This window comes from Verticillium dahliae, genomic scaffold, assembly GCF_000150675.1.
Source record: "Verticillium dahliae VdLs.17 supercont1.33 genomic scaffold, whole genome shotgun sequence".
Classification (NCBI taxonomy): domain Eukaryota; kingdom Fungi; phylum Ascomycota; class Sordariomycetes; order Glomerellales; family Plectosphaerellaceae; genus Verticillium; species Verticillium dahliae.
In genome coordinates this window covers 9,464-22,411 of record NW_009276965.1, presented here as the reverse complement: position 1 = coordinate 22,411, position 12,948 = coordinate 9,464, and the positions used below count along the sequence as shown (strand labels likewise).

The 12,948-nt window shown below is 55.1% G+C and overlaps 2 protein-coding genes across 2 annotated transcripts; one reads left to right on the top strand and one right to left on the bottom strand.

The window, feature by feature from the left end:
- Nucleotides 1-233: 233 nt before the first annotated feature.
- VDAG_10195 (vacuolar protein sorting-associated protein) lies at nucleotides 234-9,985 on the top strand (the record flags this gene model as incomplete). Its single annotated transcript, XM_009659898.1, has 3 exons — nucleotides 234-5,164; nucleotides 5,219-6,775; nucleotides 6,826-9,985. 3 exons carry the CDS (start codon nucleotides 234-236, stop codon nucleotides 9,983-9,985), a joined length of 9,648 nt encoding a protein of 3,215 aa, XP_009658193.1.
- A 303-nt stretch (nucleotides 9,986-10,288) lies between these two features.
- On the bottom strand, nucleotides 10,289-12,433 carry VDAG_10194 (sodium/nucleoside cotransporter; the record flags this gene model as incomplete). Its single annotated transcript, XM_009659897.1, has 2 exons — nucleotides 10,289-10,668; nucleotides 10,727-12,433. 2 exons carry the CDS (start codon nucleotides 12,431-12,433, stop codon nucleotides 10,405-10,407), a joined length of 1,971 nt encoding a protein of 656 aa, XP_009658192.1. The 3' UTR covers nucleotides 10,289-10,404.
- Nucleotides 12,434-12,948: the final 515 nt, after the last annotated feature.

Here is a 12,948-nt window from a genome sequence, read left to right as displayed (position 1 = left end):
TCTGCGTGATGCCGCGAGGCTGCGCTGCTCACGCACCTCTAGCCATCACTGACCGAGCTGCATAACTGCTAGACGATCTTGTCACGTCGACCTCTGGCAACCGCATCTTCGAACCCCCCGAGACCTACCGAGCGCGAACCTCTCTCAGTCCGAACCTCATGTCGCGGCGGAGCGGACCCCAATAAGCATAATCACGATCCCTGCCCGGGTCACGGCAATCAACTACCGCCGTCATGTTGGAAGGCCTGGTTGCGGGCCTGCTCAACAGGTTCCTGGGCATGTACGTCAACAACTTCGACCCCAAGCAGCTCAAGGTCGGCATTTGGTCTGGCGATGTCAAGCTGCGCAATTTACAGCTCCGCAAAGAAGCTCTCGACCAGCTCAAACTACCCATCAACGTGCTCGAAGGTCATCTCGGCGAGCTAACCTTGATCATCCCTTGGTCTAACCTCAGTGGTGCGCCCGTCAAAGTCTTTATTGAGGACGTCTTTCTGCTGGCGTCCCCGAAAGAAGATGCGGCATACGACGAAGACGAGGAGGAGCGGAGGAAACAGCGCATCAAGATGGAGAAACTCGACTCTGCCGAGCTTCTCAAGGAACGATCACAAGAGGGCCTCAGTTCCGAGGAGCAAAAGAAGAATCAGAGCTTCACCCAAAGCCTTGTGACAAAAATCGTGGACAACCTGCAGGTCACGATTAAGAACATTCACGTCCGCTACGAGGACTCCATCTCTACGCCTGGCCACCCCTTTGCTTTGGGTGTTACCCTTCAAGAATTTAGTGCCGTCAGTACAAACGGCGAATGGACACCCACCTTCATCCAGGACTCGACGAAGTCGACCCACAAACTCGCCAAACTCGGCGCGCTTGCTGTGTACTGGAACACAGATACAGAGCTCTACGGGTCCGGTCGTGAGATCGATCAAGAGGACAGGCCCACACTGACACACGAGGAGATGGTTGCCAAGTTCAAAGGCATGATCGCAAAACCCGATGAGACCAAACCTGACTACCAGTTTGTGCTACGCCCCGTCAGCGGGCAAGCCAAGATTGTTCTCGACAAGACAGGTGACATTCACATACCCAAGACCAAGGCAAGTCTCTTGTTTGAGGAGATTGGTCTTGTGCTGGATGACGACCAGTACCGAGATGGCCTCATGATGGTCGACCTTTTCCACTACTTCATCCGGCATCAAGAATACAAGAAGCTACAGCCCAAAGGTGTCACGCCCAAGGAAGACCCTCGAGCGTGGTTCAAGTTTGCAGGTGACGCCATTCTCAGCAAAATACATGAGCGAAACAGACGCTGGTCGTGGGAATACTTTCGCGAGCGCCGCGACGACCGAAAACGATATATCGAGCTGTTCAAGAAGCGAAAGCAGCAGCAGCAGTTCTCTGCAGAAGACTCTGCGGATATCGAGGCGCTCGAGCGGCGGCTCGACTACGAGGACCTGCGTTTCTGGAGGTCGTTGGGTCGGAATCAACTCAAGAAAGAAAACGCCGCTGCTCTGAAGAGTAAGCCGGCGCAGCCCCAACAACAGGGCTGGCTTGCATGGGCATGGGGTTCCAAACCGGCCGAAGAGCAGCACAGCGACATGGAAGAAAACACACAGATCACAGAGGAGCAGAAAAGGGAGCTCTATGACGCCATCGATTGGGATGAGAAGACAGCGCTCGCCGAGTCGGTTGATGTTCCGAGGGACAGTGTCAAGATTCAAGTCGAGGCTTCTTTGAGTACCGGCAGTTTCACGTTGAAGAAGAACCACAACGGTAAACTCAAGGATCTCATCAGTCTACATTTTGACGTCTTCAAGGCCAAGGCCCTTCAGCGCCCCGACTCTTTCCTTGCCGCCCTCAGCCTCGGCGGTCTGCGTGTCAACGATGGCACCACGCCGAACAGTCTGTTCCCCGAGATTGTTCGTGTCAAGGACGCACCGGAAACGCAAGAGCGCAAGGCTTTGACCATCGAAGAGCTAGAGAGCTGCGACGACGAGCCTTTCTTCAACATTGAGGTCGAGCAGAACCCCATCGACCGCGAGGGTGATATAGCAGTCGTGGGGTCGCTCAAACCGTTGGAAATTGTCTGGAATCCCAACTCAGTCGTCGGCGTAGCTGACTTTTTCCGCCCCCCAGAGCGGCACATGGAGTCCATCAGTGCGCTCATGGAGTCGGCTGGCGCCACTGTCGAGGGCTTCCGCGAGCAGACCCGCGCAGGATTGGAGTTTGCGCTCGAAGAACACAAGACAATCAACGCTCAACTCGATCTGCAAGCACCGTTGATCATCGTCCCAGTCAGCATCGCCACCAAGGAGTCCACCTGCTTGATACTGGATGCTGGGCACATCAGCGTCAACAGCAAACTCGTGGACCAGGACACGATGAAGCAGATTCAGTCCAAACAGCGACAGCAATACTCAAACGAGGATTTTGAACGTCTCGAGTCTGTCATGTATGACAAATTCTTGGTCAAGCTAACGTCTACACAACTGCTTATTGGACCGTCGATCAAGGCCACCAAGAAGCAGCTCATTGATCGGGACGCCTCGCAGCCGTTGCACATTGTTGATCAAATCAACATTGATTTCGTCGTGGAAACATCCATTCTTCCAAAGGCGCCGAACCTGACGAAGCTCAAGGTGTCTGGCCACCTACCAGTCCTGCAGGCGACAATGTCCGACGCAAAGTACAAGAACCTCATGCGCGTCATAGATGTTGCGATTCCCAAGTTCGGCGATGATAAGACAGCCCAGAACAAGTCCAAGGAACAAACGAGACCAACGTCGCGGTCGTCCAAGGCTTCCCGACCACGCCTCGCCAGCTCTGCCTCTAATCGATCTCGCAAGGATGCCCGCCGCAAGTCGTCTCAATTCCCATTCCTACAACAGCAGACAGCCATTGTCATTGACGACGACGATCTCGACGAGGATGACAATGACAATTACGAGGACGCTTCGGACGGCGTTGATAATGAGCAGATCACGATGCAGCAGCGATCGTTCGAGCTCAAGTTCAAAGTCGACACGCTCAAGGGATCACTCTACCGCAGCGACCCCGACAGAAAGAAGCCAGATGAATTGCTCGTAGAGCTTGTCGCCAACGATTTCGACCTGGAGTTCTTCTTGCGTCCCTATGACATGTCGGCAGAGGTGTCTCTTGGTTCTGTGACCATGGATGACTTTGTGGATGACCCACCAGCCGAGTTTAAATCGATCATCTCCTCGGGCGATGTGGAAGATCGCGAGCAGAAGCGCAGTCTCGTCAAAGTCAAGTTCACCAAGGTCAATAGCCAGTCGCCAGAATTTATGCCCGTCTACGAAGGCGTCGAAACAAATGTCACAGCAGCCATATCGACCATCAACCTGATCGTGACGAGAAAGACGCTGCTCACTTTGCTAGACTTTATCCTCGCAACCTTTACCGGCGACAACAACGAGGCCGTGTCCAAACGGGAGCAAAAGGCAATTGAGGCTGCCGAGAGCGACGACAACGAGGTCGAGGTGGCGGTAGACACCCCCACAGAGGACGCCCAAGCCAACACAGCATCCATTCGGGTCAAGGCCGATCTCAAGAGTATCAGGCTCATCCTGAACAACGACGGCATTCGGCTGGCAACTCTCTCGTTCAACCACGCTGACGTCGGCGTTTTCTTACGGGGCAAGACTATGCGCATGTCTGCTAAGCTGGGCGATCTGAACCTCGTTGACGACGTCAACCAGGGAGTGCCCGACGATTCGCCCCTCCGCCGGCTCATTGCCATCGAGGGCGACGATCTGGCTGATTTCAGATACGAGACGTTTGACGCCGAGAACCCTAAGACCTACCCCGGCTATGACTCCTCCATTTTCTTACGGGCTGGTTCTTTCAAACTCAACTTCCTTGAGGAGCCGTTCCGCAAGATCATCGATTTTGTCGTCAAATTTGGCAAGATGCAGGCCATTTTCAATGCGGCCCGCCAAGCTGCCGCCAACCAGGCAAATCAGATCCAGCAAAGCACGAGCAGGTTTAAATACGACGTGGTCGTCAAAACGCCCATTGTAGTCTTCCCCCGGGTGGTGCAGCTTGGTCAGCCAAAACGCGACCTCTTGACAGCCTACCTCGGCGAGATTTATGCGCAGAATAAGTTTGCGCCACTTGACGACTCGGAGGACGCACAGATTGCTACGAAAATCTCAGCCGGCATTCGCAATATCCGTCTGACATCTGATTTCAATTACGAAGATGACAAGTCTGAGGAACTGGAGCTCATCGACCACGTCGATCTTGGATTCAATGTCACGTACGCCGAACACCAGCACGGCAAGAAACGACCTGAATTGGAGATTCAAGGCACCATGTCTGACTTCAACCTCAAGCTGACGCAGTATCAGCTCAGATTTCTGATGGAGATCTCCAAGTCTGTACCAGCCGCCTTTGCGAGTGACTCGGATGCGCAGGTCGAGTCGGCCGAACAGGATGTTGACGAAGACACCCTGAAGCGCGCCAGGTCAATGCCAGTTGAAAAAGCGTCCGGCGACGATGACCAGCTTGTCGACCTGAGCCCAGAGCTCAGATCGCGCGACAAGACGTGGACCACATTGGATCTCGTCTTTCAGGTGCAAACTATTGGCATGGAACTCATCATGGCGCCCGAGGGTAAGCCTGTTGGCAATATTGAGACGGCTAGTCTCTCAAGATTTTCGCTGGACGACACGAGAGTCAAGACGCGGATGCTCAACGATGGGTCTCTCGAAGGCGAGTTCCTCATTAGTTCGTTCACAATTCATGACAGTCGGTCCCGCGACGCCAATAAGTACCGTCGTATCATGACATCGCTCAACAAAGATGTCCAACAGCTGATGGCGAGCGTCACCATGACTGGTGGAAAGGACAAGAGTTTGATTGCCATGGTAACGGTGGATAGCCCTCGCATCATCTTTGCGCTCGACTACCTCTTTGCCATCCAGAATTTTGTGACAGTCGGATTGACGGCCGAGGATCCCCTCGCGATAGACGATGAATCGTTGCTCGACGTGCAGTCTACCGAAGAGTCGGATGCGGATCTTGACGCTGCATCCTCACGAGCAGTCTCGACTAAGCATATAACGGCCAGCCAGCAGGTCGACACCACAGAGGCCACAGCCGGCTACGGCGACAAGGACAAGACACCATCAGCCATGAACGTTGCGTTTAGAGTCAACGTCGTAGACGCACAGGTGATTCTTATTGCAAACCCACTTAGCTCGAGCTCTGAAGCTATAGTTCTCGGCACGAAGCAGGTTCTGCTATCTCAGCAGCATGCCTTGACTTTCCAGATTTCAGAGATTGGGATGTTCATGTGTCGAATGGACAAGTTCGAAGACTCGCGACTCCGCATTCTCGACGACTTCTCGATTCAGATGTCCATGGACAGCTCCAAACCAGGTCTGACGAGCATTCACGTCGACGTAGAGCCGCTCATCCTGCGCTTATCTTTGCGAGATATTCTCTTGGCCTTACAGATTGCTAGCAAGGCCACTGAGCTCTCCAGCAGCCAGCCCCAGAATGACTCCAAGCCTTCGGCGGTGGACGAAAAGGCTCGACAGCTGCGGCAGGCCGGACTAAAACAACGTACAGCTAGCGGTAAGGGTCCGTCAACGCTTGCAGCGCGCACGCGTGTCACCAAGAGCGCAGGCCCCGGCGCCAAGATTGCAGCTGCGCAAGGCAGCCAGGCGAACGAGTTTGAGAGTGATGGAGCCCTACAAAAACCTCCCCGCCAGCGTGAAGAGCTTACAGCAACGATCGACGGCATTCGCATCGTGCTCATTGGAGACACACACGAACTGCCCATCTTTGACTTGGGTATCAAATGTCTCACGGCGACAGCTGAAGACTGGTCGTCGAATCTCAAGGCCGGCACGGCAGTCGACATTTACATGAACGTGTACAACTTTTCCAAGTCCTCGTGGGAGCCGCTGCTGGAGCCTTGGCAGATGGGCGTCGGCATTGCAAAGGAGCAAGACACGGGGCTTCTCTCCATCGATGTCACGTCTAAAAAGGTCTTTGATGTAACGCTCACAACGGCTACCATTGCTCTGGCATCCAAGTCTTTCGCCTTCCTCAGCCAGGACGAGGATGTCCTCGGCAAGCCCCGCGGTGTCGACGCGCCCTACCGCATTCGTAATTACACCGGTTTTGAAGCAGTTGTTCAGTCCAAGAGCACTGTCACCGACGAGGTCACAACAACACGCCTCGAAGATGGCCAGCAAGTGCCTTGGAGCTTTGAACCCTGGGAGAAGATGCGCGAGAACCTCTTGGCGGAGAGTAGTTCCAACGATGTCACGATCCAATTGGAGGGCAGCGGCTTCGACCCGGTCAAGAGCGTTCGTCTCAATCGCGAGGGCGAGTTCATCTACGGTCTGCGTCCTAAGACGGACACTGTTCTGCACAGACTACTCGTTGAGGTCAGCCTTGGTCAAGACAATGTCAAATACGTCACGCTTCGTTCGCCTCTGGTCGTTGAAAACGATACGCAGATCCCGGTCGAGTTGGGAGTCTACGATGCGGAGGAGGGTCACCTGCTGAAAATTGAAAAGATCTCCCCCGGCGAGTCGCGCCCCGCCCCGGTCGGTGCCGTCTTTCTCAAATCGTTGCTCATCAGGCCTGACTCAGGGTTTGGCTACGCGTGGTCGTCAGAGACGCTTTGGTGGCGCGATCTGCTCAAGCGACCCACTAGGACCATGGTGTGCAAGGGTGAGAACGGGGACCCATTCTACTTCCAAGTCAACGCGACCTTTGATAAGGCCAATCCTTTAACCAGGTGAGTGTGTCCTGCTGCAGACAGACCCGAATAGTCACTAATAAGACTAGGAATTACCCGTATATGCGGCTCAAGATTTCGCCGCCTATCGTCCTCGAAAATCTGCTCCCTCACGACTTCAAGTACCGCATCTATGACAAGGATACGAAGAAAGACTGGACCAACTTCTTGCGTAAGGGCGGTCTCAGTCCTGTACACGTTGTTGAGCTTTCACACCTGCTCCTCCTGAGCATCGACATGCAAGATACCGTGTTCAAGCCCAGTGATTTTGCCGTGGTGAACCCAGGCCATTCAGACGAGTTCAAGAAGGAAAAAAAGCTCATATGCAAGGACCAAGATGGTCTGCAGCTGACGCTTCAGCTGCATTACTTTAAGATCCCCGATAGCGGTGGCGCGTTCCGCGTGACTGTCTACAGTCCCTACGTCATCCTCAACAAGACTGGTCTCGACCTTAGCATCCGAGCAAAGAGCTTCATGCAGAGCGCCAAGGCCGCAGCGGGTCAGTCGCTGCTCACACAAGGGCTGGAAGCAGGCCAAGAACGTCCCAAGGCCACGCCTTTCATGTTCTCATATGGCAATGATGATAACCGCAACCGCACGCTCCTCAAAATTGCCGACTCGGATTGGAGCAAGCCACAATCTTTCGATGCCATCGGCAGCACCAATGAAGTTGTTTTGCCGTCCACGAAGAAGAACAGTGAAATTCACGTTGGTATCACGATCGAGTCTGGCGAAGGCAAGTACAAGATGACCAAGGTCGTAACTCTGGCGCCGCGGTTTGTCCTCGCCAACAAGCTTGACGAAGAGATTAATGTCCGCGAGTCGAGCGCTTCCGGCTTCATGACGCTCAAGCCTGGCGCCCTACAACCCATCCACTTCATGCAGAAGACGGCAGTGAAGCAGCTATCGCTTTGCCATGCCGGCATGAATAACGACTGGACCTCGCCGTTCAACATCTCCGACATAGGCACGACACACATAAAAATTGCCAAACACGGTCAGCGTCAGAGGCTCATCCGTGCCGAAATCCTCATGGAAGCCGCTACTGTGTTCGTGCACCTCAGTATGGAGACAAAGAACTGGCCTTTCTCCATGCGCAATGAGAGCGATACCGAGTTCACCTTTTACCAGGCCAACCCGAATGTCGACGAGGATGGAGTCGAGGATCGATCTGGCTGGAAGCCCATCCGTTACAGACTGCCTCCACGCAGCATCATGCCCTACGCATGGGATTATCCCGCGGGCAAGTTCCGCGAGATTGTTCTGAACACACAGGGCAAGGAGCGCCATGTCAAACTGGCCGAGATCGGCAATCAGATTCCAATGAAGGCTGTCACTGCCTCTCGCCAGCAAAAGATCATCGACATCAACGTAGCCGCCGATGGCCCGACGCAGACCCTGATCCTCTCGAATTATCGGCCGTCCAAGAGTCTCTACCGCCAGAAGTCCAGGTCGGGCTCCCGCACAAACAATGCCGAGGGCTTCGAGGTCAAAAGCCAGGAGACAGGCGCTACGTTCCGCGCCCAGCTCAAGCTGTCTGGCATTGGCATATCGTTGATCAACTCACAGCTGCGAGAGCTTGCATACATCACATTCCGCGACGTGCAACTGAGGTATCAAGAATCGCAGTTATATCAAACTGTGAGCCTGGCGGTCAAGTGGATACAGATTGACAATCAACTGTACGGGGGTCTGTTCCCAATGATTCTGTATCCCAGCGTCGTGCCCAAGAAGGCACAAGAGGTCGATGCGCACCCCTCACTGCATGCCATGGTCACCCGAGTCAAGGACGACTCCTACGGCGTCCTTTACATCAAGTACGCCACGCTGCTTTTGCAGCAAATGACGATCGAGCTTGACGAGGACTTTGTCTACGCCGTGCTCGACTTTTCCAACATTCCTGGCGCCGCATGGTCGAATAGTCCTGATCAAGGCAAGCTCTGCGATGAAGAATTAGACATCCCGGAGCCGAAACAGCAGCAATCAGGACAGGACATATATTTCGAGCTACTCAACATCCAACCCATGCAGCTGGATCTCTCGTTCATGCGCACCGAGCGCGTCAACGCTGAAGACAAGACATCGTCCCGCAACCCACTCATGTTCTTCCTCAATGTCATGACCATGGCCATTGGCAACGTCAATGATGCCCCTATCCGGCTCAACGCATTGATGCTCGACAACGTGCGGGTCTCTGTGCCGGCACTGACCCAAAACATCTCCAATCACTACAGTCAAGAAGTGCTCTATCAGGTTCACAAGATTCTCGGCTCGGCAGACTTCCTCGGCAACCCTGTCGGCTTGTTCAACAACATCAGCTCGGGTCTCACCGATGTGTTTTACGAACCATATCAAGGCCTGATCCTCTCTGACAAACCAGAGGACTTTGCGCTCGGCGTAGGCAAGGGAGCAGCATCGTTCGTGAAGAAGTCGGTCTATGGCTTTACGGATTCCTTTTCAAAGTTTACGGGCAGTCTGTCCAAGGGCCTCGCCGCGGCCACGCTTGATAAGCAGTTTCAGGACCGTCGTCGCATCACGAGGGCGCGAAACCGACCCAAACACGCTCTCTATGGCGTCACGGCGGGCGCAAATTCCTTCTTCACCAGCGCCGCATCTGGCGTCGGAGGCCTTGTCCGCAAGCCACTCGAGGGAGCTGAGCAGGAGGGAGCAATGGGTTTCTTCAAGGGCATCGGTAAAGGTGTCGTTGGCTTCGCCACCAAGCCTGCCATTGGCGTGCTTGACATGGCTTCGAATGTTTCCGAGGGAATCCGCAACACAACCACCGTCTTTGATGGCTCCGAGCTTGAACGTGTGCGATACGCGCGCTTCATTTCAGCCGACGGCATTGTGCGGCCCTACAATGGGCGCGAGTCCATGGGGCAAAACTGGCTCAAGCAGGTCGACAATGGGAAATATTTCAACGAGCAGTACATTGCTCACCTGGAGCTGCCTCGAGAAGACATGGTGGTCATGGTCACCTACTCGCGCATTCTGCTCATTCGCAGCCGGCGGCTGACATCTGAATGGGACGTGCCGCTGAAGGACGTCCAGACCATTGCAAAGGAGCGCACGGGTTTGAGTTTGACGCTGAGGGGCGGCACCAATGGCCCGTTCCTGCCAGTAGGCGATGAAAGCGGACGAGCCTTCCTGTACAAGATGGTCGCCGTGGCGGTGGAGGAGTTCAACCGAAGATTCAGGGGTTTGGAGTGAACGTATAGCAGGCCCGCCTGGGCTTGCTGCGTTGGCGTTTGGCGCTTTGCATTAGCAGATTATAACATGTTGCTCTGTTCCATTTCATCCTGGCTGTGATGCATTCGTCTTGCTGATCAATCCTCAGCTTTGGTGCTCAATGTGCGTGATTGCTAATCATGCTGATCAATCGCCTAGCCTGGCATTACGCGACGCTACGACTTCACTTGCCAGGCACTTTAGGGTAAATAACTTGTAGGTTCGACGTTTTATGACTGCTCTGGTCAAAGAGCATCACGAAGCACGGATAACAACGGTCCAACTTCAGAAACAATTGTCTGTCGACCAGGTCGGCAGGTGGGTATTTCAATTACTACAAACATTACATGACCACCTCATGGGTGCACATCTTTCTCCAAGCCGAACCATTCGTACACATCTTATTCCCACTGGGTGATAACAAGGCCAGCGACGGCAGCTGAGGTCAAGGTAGAAATGACACCGCAGACCAAGGCGCTGACAGCAAGTCTGGCAACATCGCCAGCGCGCGAAGGAGCGAGCTGCGACAGGATACCAATCTGGATACCGAGCGAGCCAATGTTGCCGAAACCGCACAAGGCGTAAGTCGAAATGAGGATGGAGCGAGGCGACATCTCATTGTACGGCGCTTCATTCTTGAGCAAGAGGAATGCGGAGTACTCGTTCTGCGGGCACGCTAATTAGTCTCTAGCGATCTCTGACATGGATATTCGGATAACTTACGATGATGACCTTCTCGGCAATCAGACGAGACACATTCAGAAGATCCGAGTTGCGAGGTACACCAAGCAGGAAAGCGATGGGGTAGAACATGTACCCGGCAATGAGATTAAGCGTCAGGGGAGGAGAGTTGATGTTGAGGAAGCGTCCCCACCACGTCAGCAGGCCGTCAACGAGACCAACGAAGGCAAGAATGCAGAGCAGCGAAGCCATGATACTGCCAGCAATCTTGATACCGAGCCAGGCGCCGTTCGCAAAGGCGTGGATGGCGTTGGAAGCGGCGTGCTCCTCATCATCAGGAACGACAACCTTGCCGGCCGTGAGGGTCTCCTCAACTTCCGGATAGCGGAGCTTGGAGATGGCAAGGGATGCGGGGATGGACATGACGCAAGACGACACCATGGCTTGCGCATTGAGGCCGAGACCGATGTAAGCGACGAGCACAGAGCCGGAAATGGTGGCGAAACCACACGTCAGAATCTGGTGCAGCTCCGCATTGGTCATGTGCGGCACAAAGGGGCGAACGAGAAGAGCCGACTCGCCCTGGCCGATAAAGGGAGTGGCGGCAGCAACCACAGCCTCGGCGCCAGACACTTGAAGAGCCCAGAAGATGAAGGTGGCCACCTTGCCGATGAACCATTGCAGGAACCCGATGTAGTAGAGGACTTGGACAATGGCGACGAAGAAGATGATGGGCGGCAGAACGTTGATGATGAAGTAGCCGAGCTCGTACACCTTGTCGTTCGTCAAGAAGATGACACCCTCCCGGGCGAAGCCTAGGAGATCACCGGCTCGATCAGCGATGAACTTGAAGATGTCGTAGCCGGCGCCGGTTCGCAAGACGAAGAGGGCGATGATGAACTGCGCAAGCATGCCACCGATGACGGGGCGCCAGTTGATCATCTTGCGGTTGCGCGAGGTACCCCAGAGAGCGAAGATGGTGAAAGCCAGACCAAACAGCGACACGGCACGGTTCTCGCGGTTGTTGTCGGCAAACTCCTCAGAAGCCATAGATCCGACAAGCATGGCGGCCACGGTGACGGCACCTCCAGCGGGAGTACGAGCCTTGGGCGGGAGAGCATCGTAAACACGGACAGCGCTCTGAGACCAGGCCCAGATGACGGGGCGGGACAGGTACGAGCTGCGGACGTAGAAGAAGAAGAGGCGCATGGAGATGGCAAGCCACACCAGGAAGGGGATGCGCCAGTTCATGTCGTCGCGGTGCAGAACGAGGCCTGCAATCCACCAGCCAGTAAACAGCAGGAAGATGAACAGGTGGAAAAAGGGGCGGTAACGGCGGTAAAAGGTGCGCGACTTGGACGGTTGGTGCTCCGAAGAGCGCTCGTCATCGTGGGCAATGACGCCAACCTTCTCGCCATTGGCATACTCGGGCGGGCTTTGACTACCAAGCTTGGCCTTCTCGATATCGTGCTCGCTGCTGGCGCGCGTGTCGTCGTGATGGTGCAGGTGGCTTTGGGGAGGAATGGTCTGAGGACCGGTGCCCTTGGCGTACACGATGTTGTCTTCCGCAACGCCGGTGGCGTGGTGGAGGTGAGCGTGGTGGTGCTGGTTCACAGGCTCGAGTGCCGGGTCGGAGTTGCGGCGGGGGTGATCGGGAGTAACAGCCTCTTGAGCCGGCTGTGGCGTCCGGGGCGGGCTTTGGTAGGGCGCCTGGCCGGAGCCCGTGGTGACAGTTGCGTGAGAAGCCATGGCTGCCGGTCGCGGACGGGATGACACAGGTGATGTGCTTCCGGGATGAATAAATGAAGAACGGTTGAGAGTTGCTGACGCGTGTTAAGGCGTCGAAGACAAACTCTTTGGAAGAGGAAGAGGAGCCAAGGATCGGCAAAGGCGGCGGAGGGGACGACGGCGACGGCGACAAGACACACACATCCAAGACACGAGTGCAACAAAGGAGGGGGGGGACAGCCCTTTCTTTTAAAAAAAAAAATCCTCTGACCCTTTTTTCCCCAGCTGTGCGACTGCACTGGCGATCTAGGGGAATCCGACAGTAGTGCCGAGGCTAGGGGGGCATGGCCGTAACGGGGGCGAAGAACCACAGAAGATTGCAACGACGCTTTGCTGGAGCTTATCAACGGCCAACCTGGACCGGTGGGGAGCCCTCTGGCCTGGCCCATGTGGAGAGACAACCCCAAAGCACCCACCCCGCGGACAGTCCATGTGGTTCTGGGCTGAGGATTGGCCCTCATCATGGAGGAGCAGGA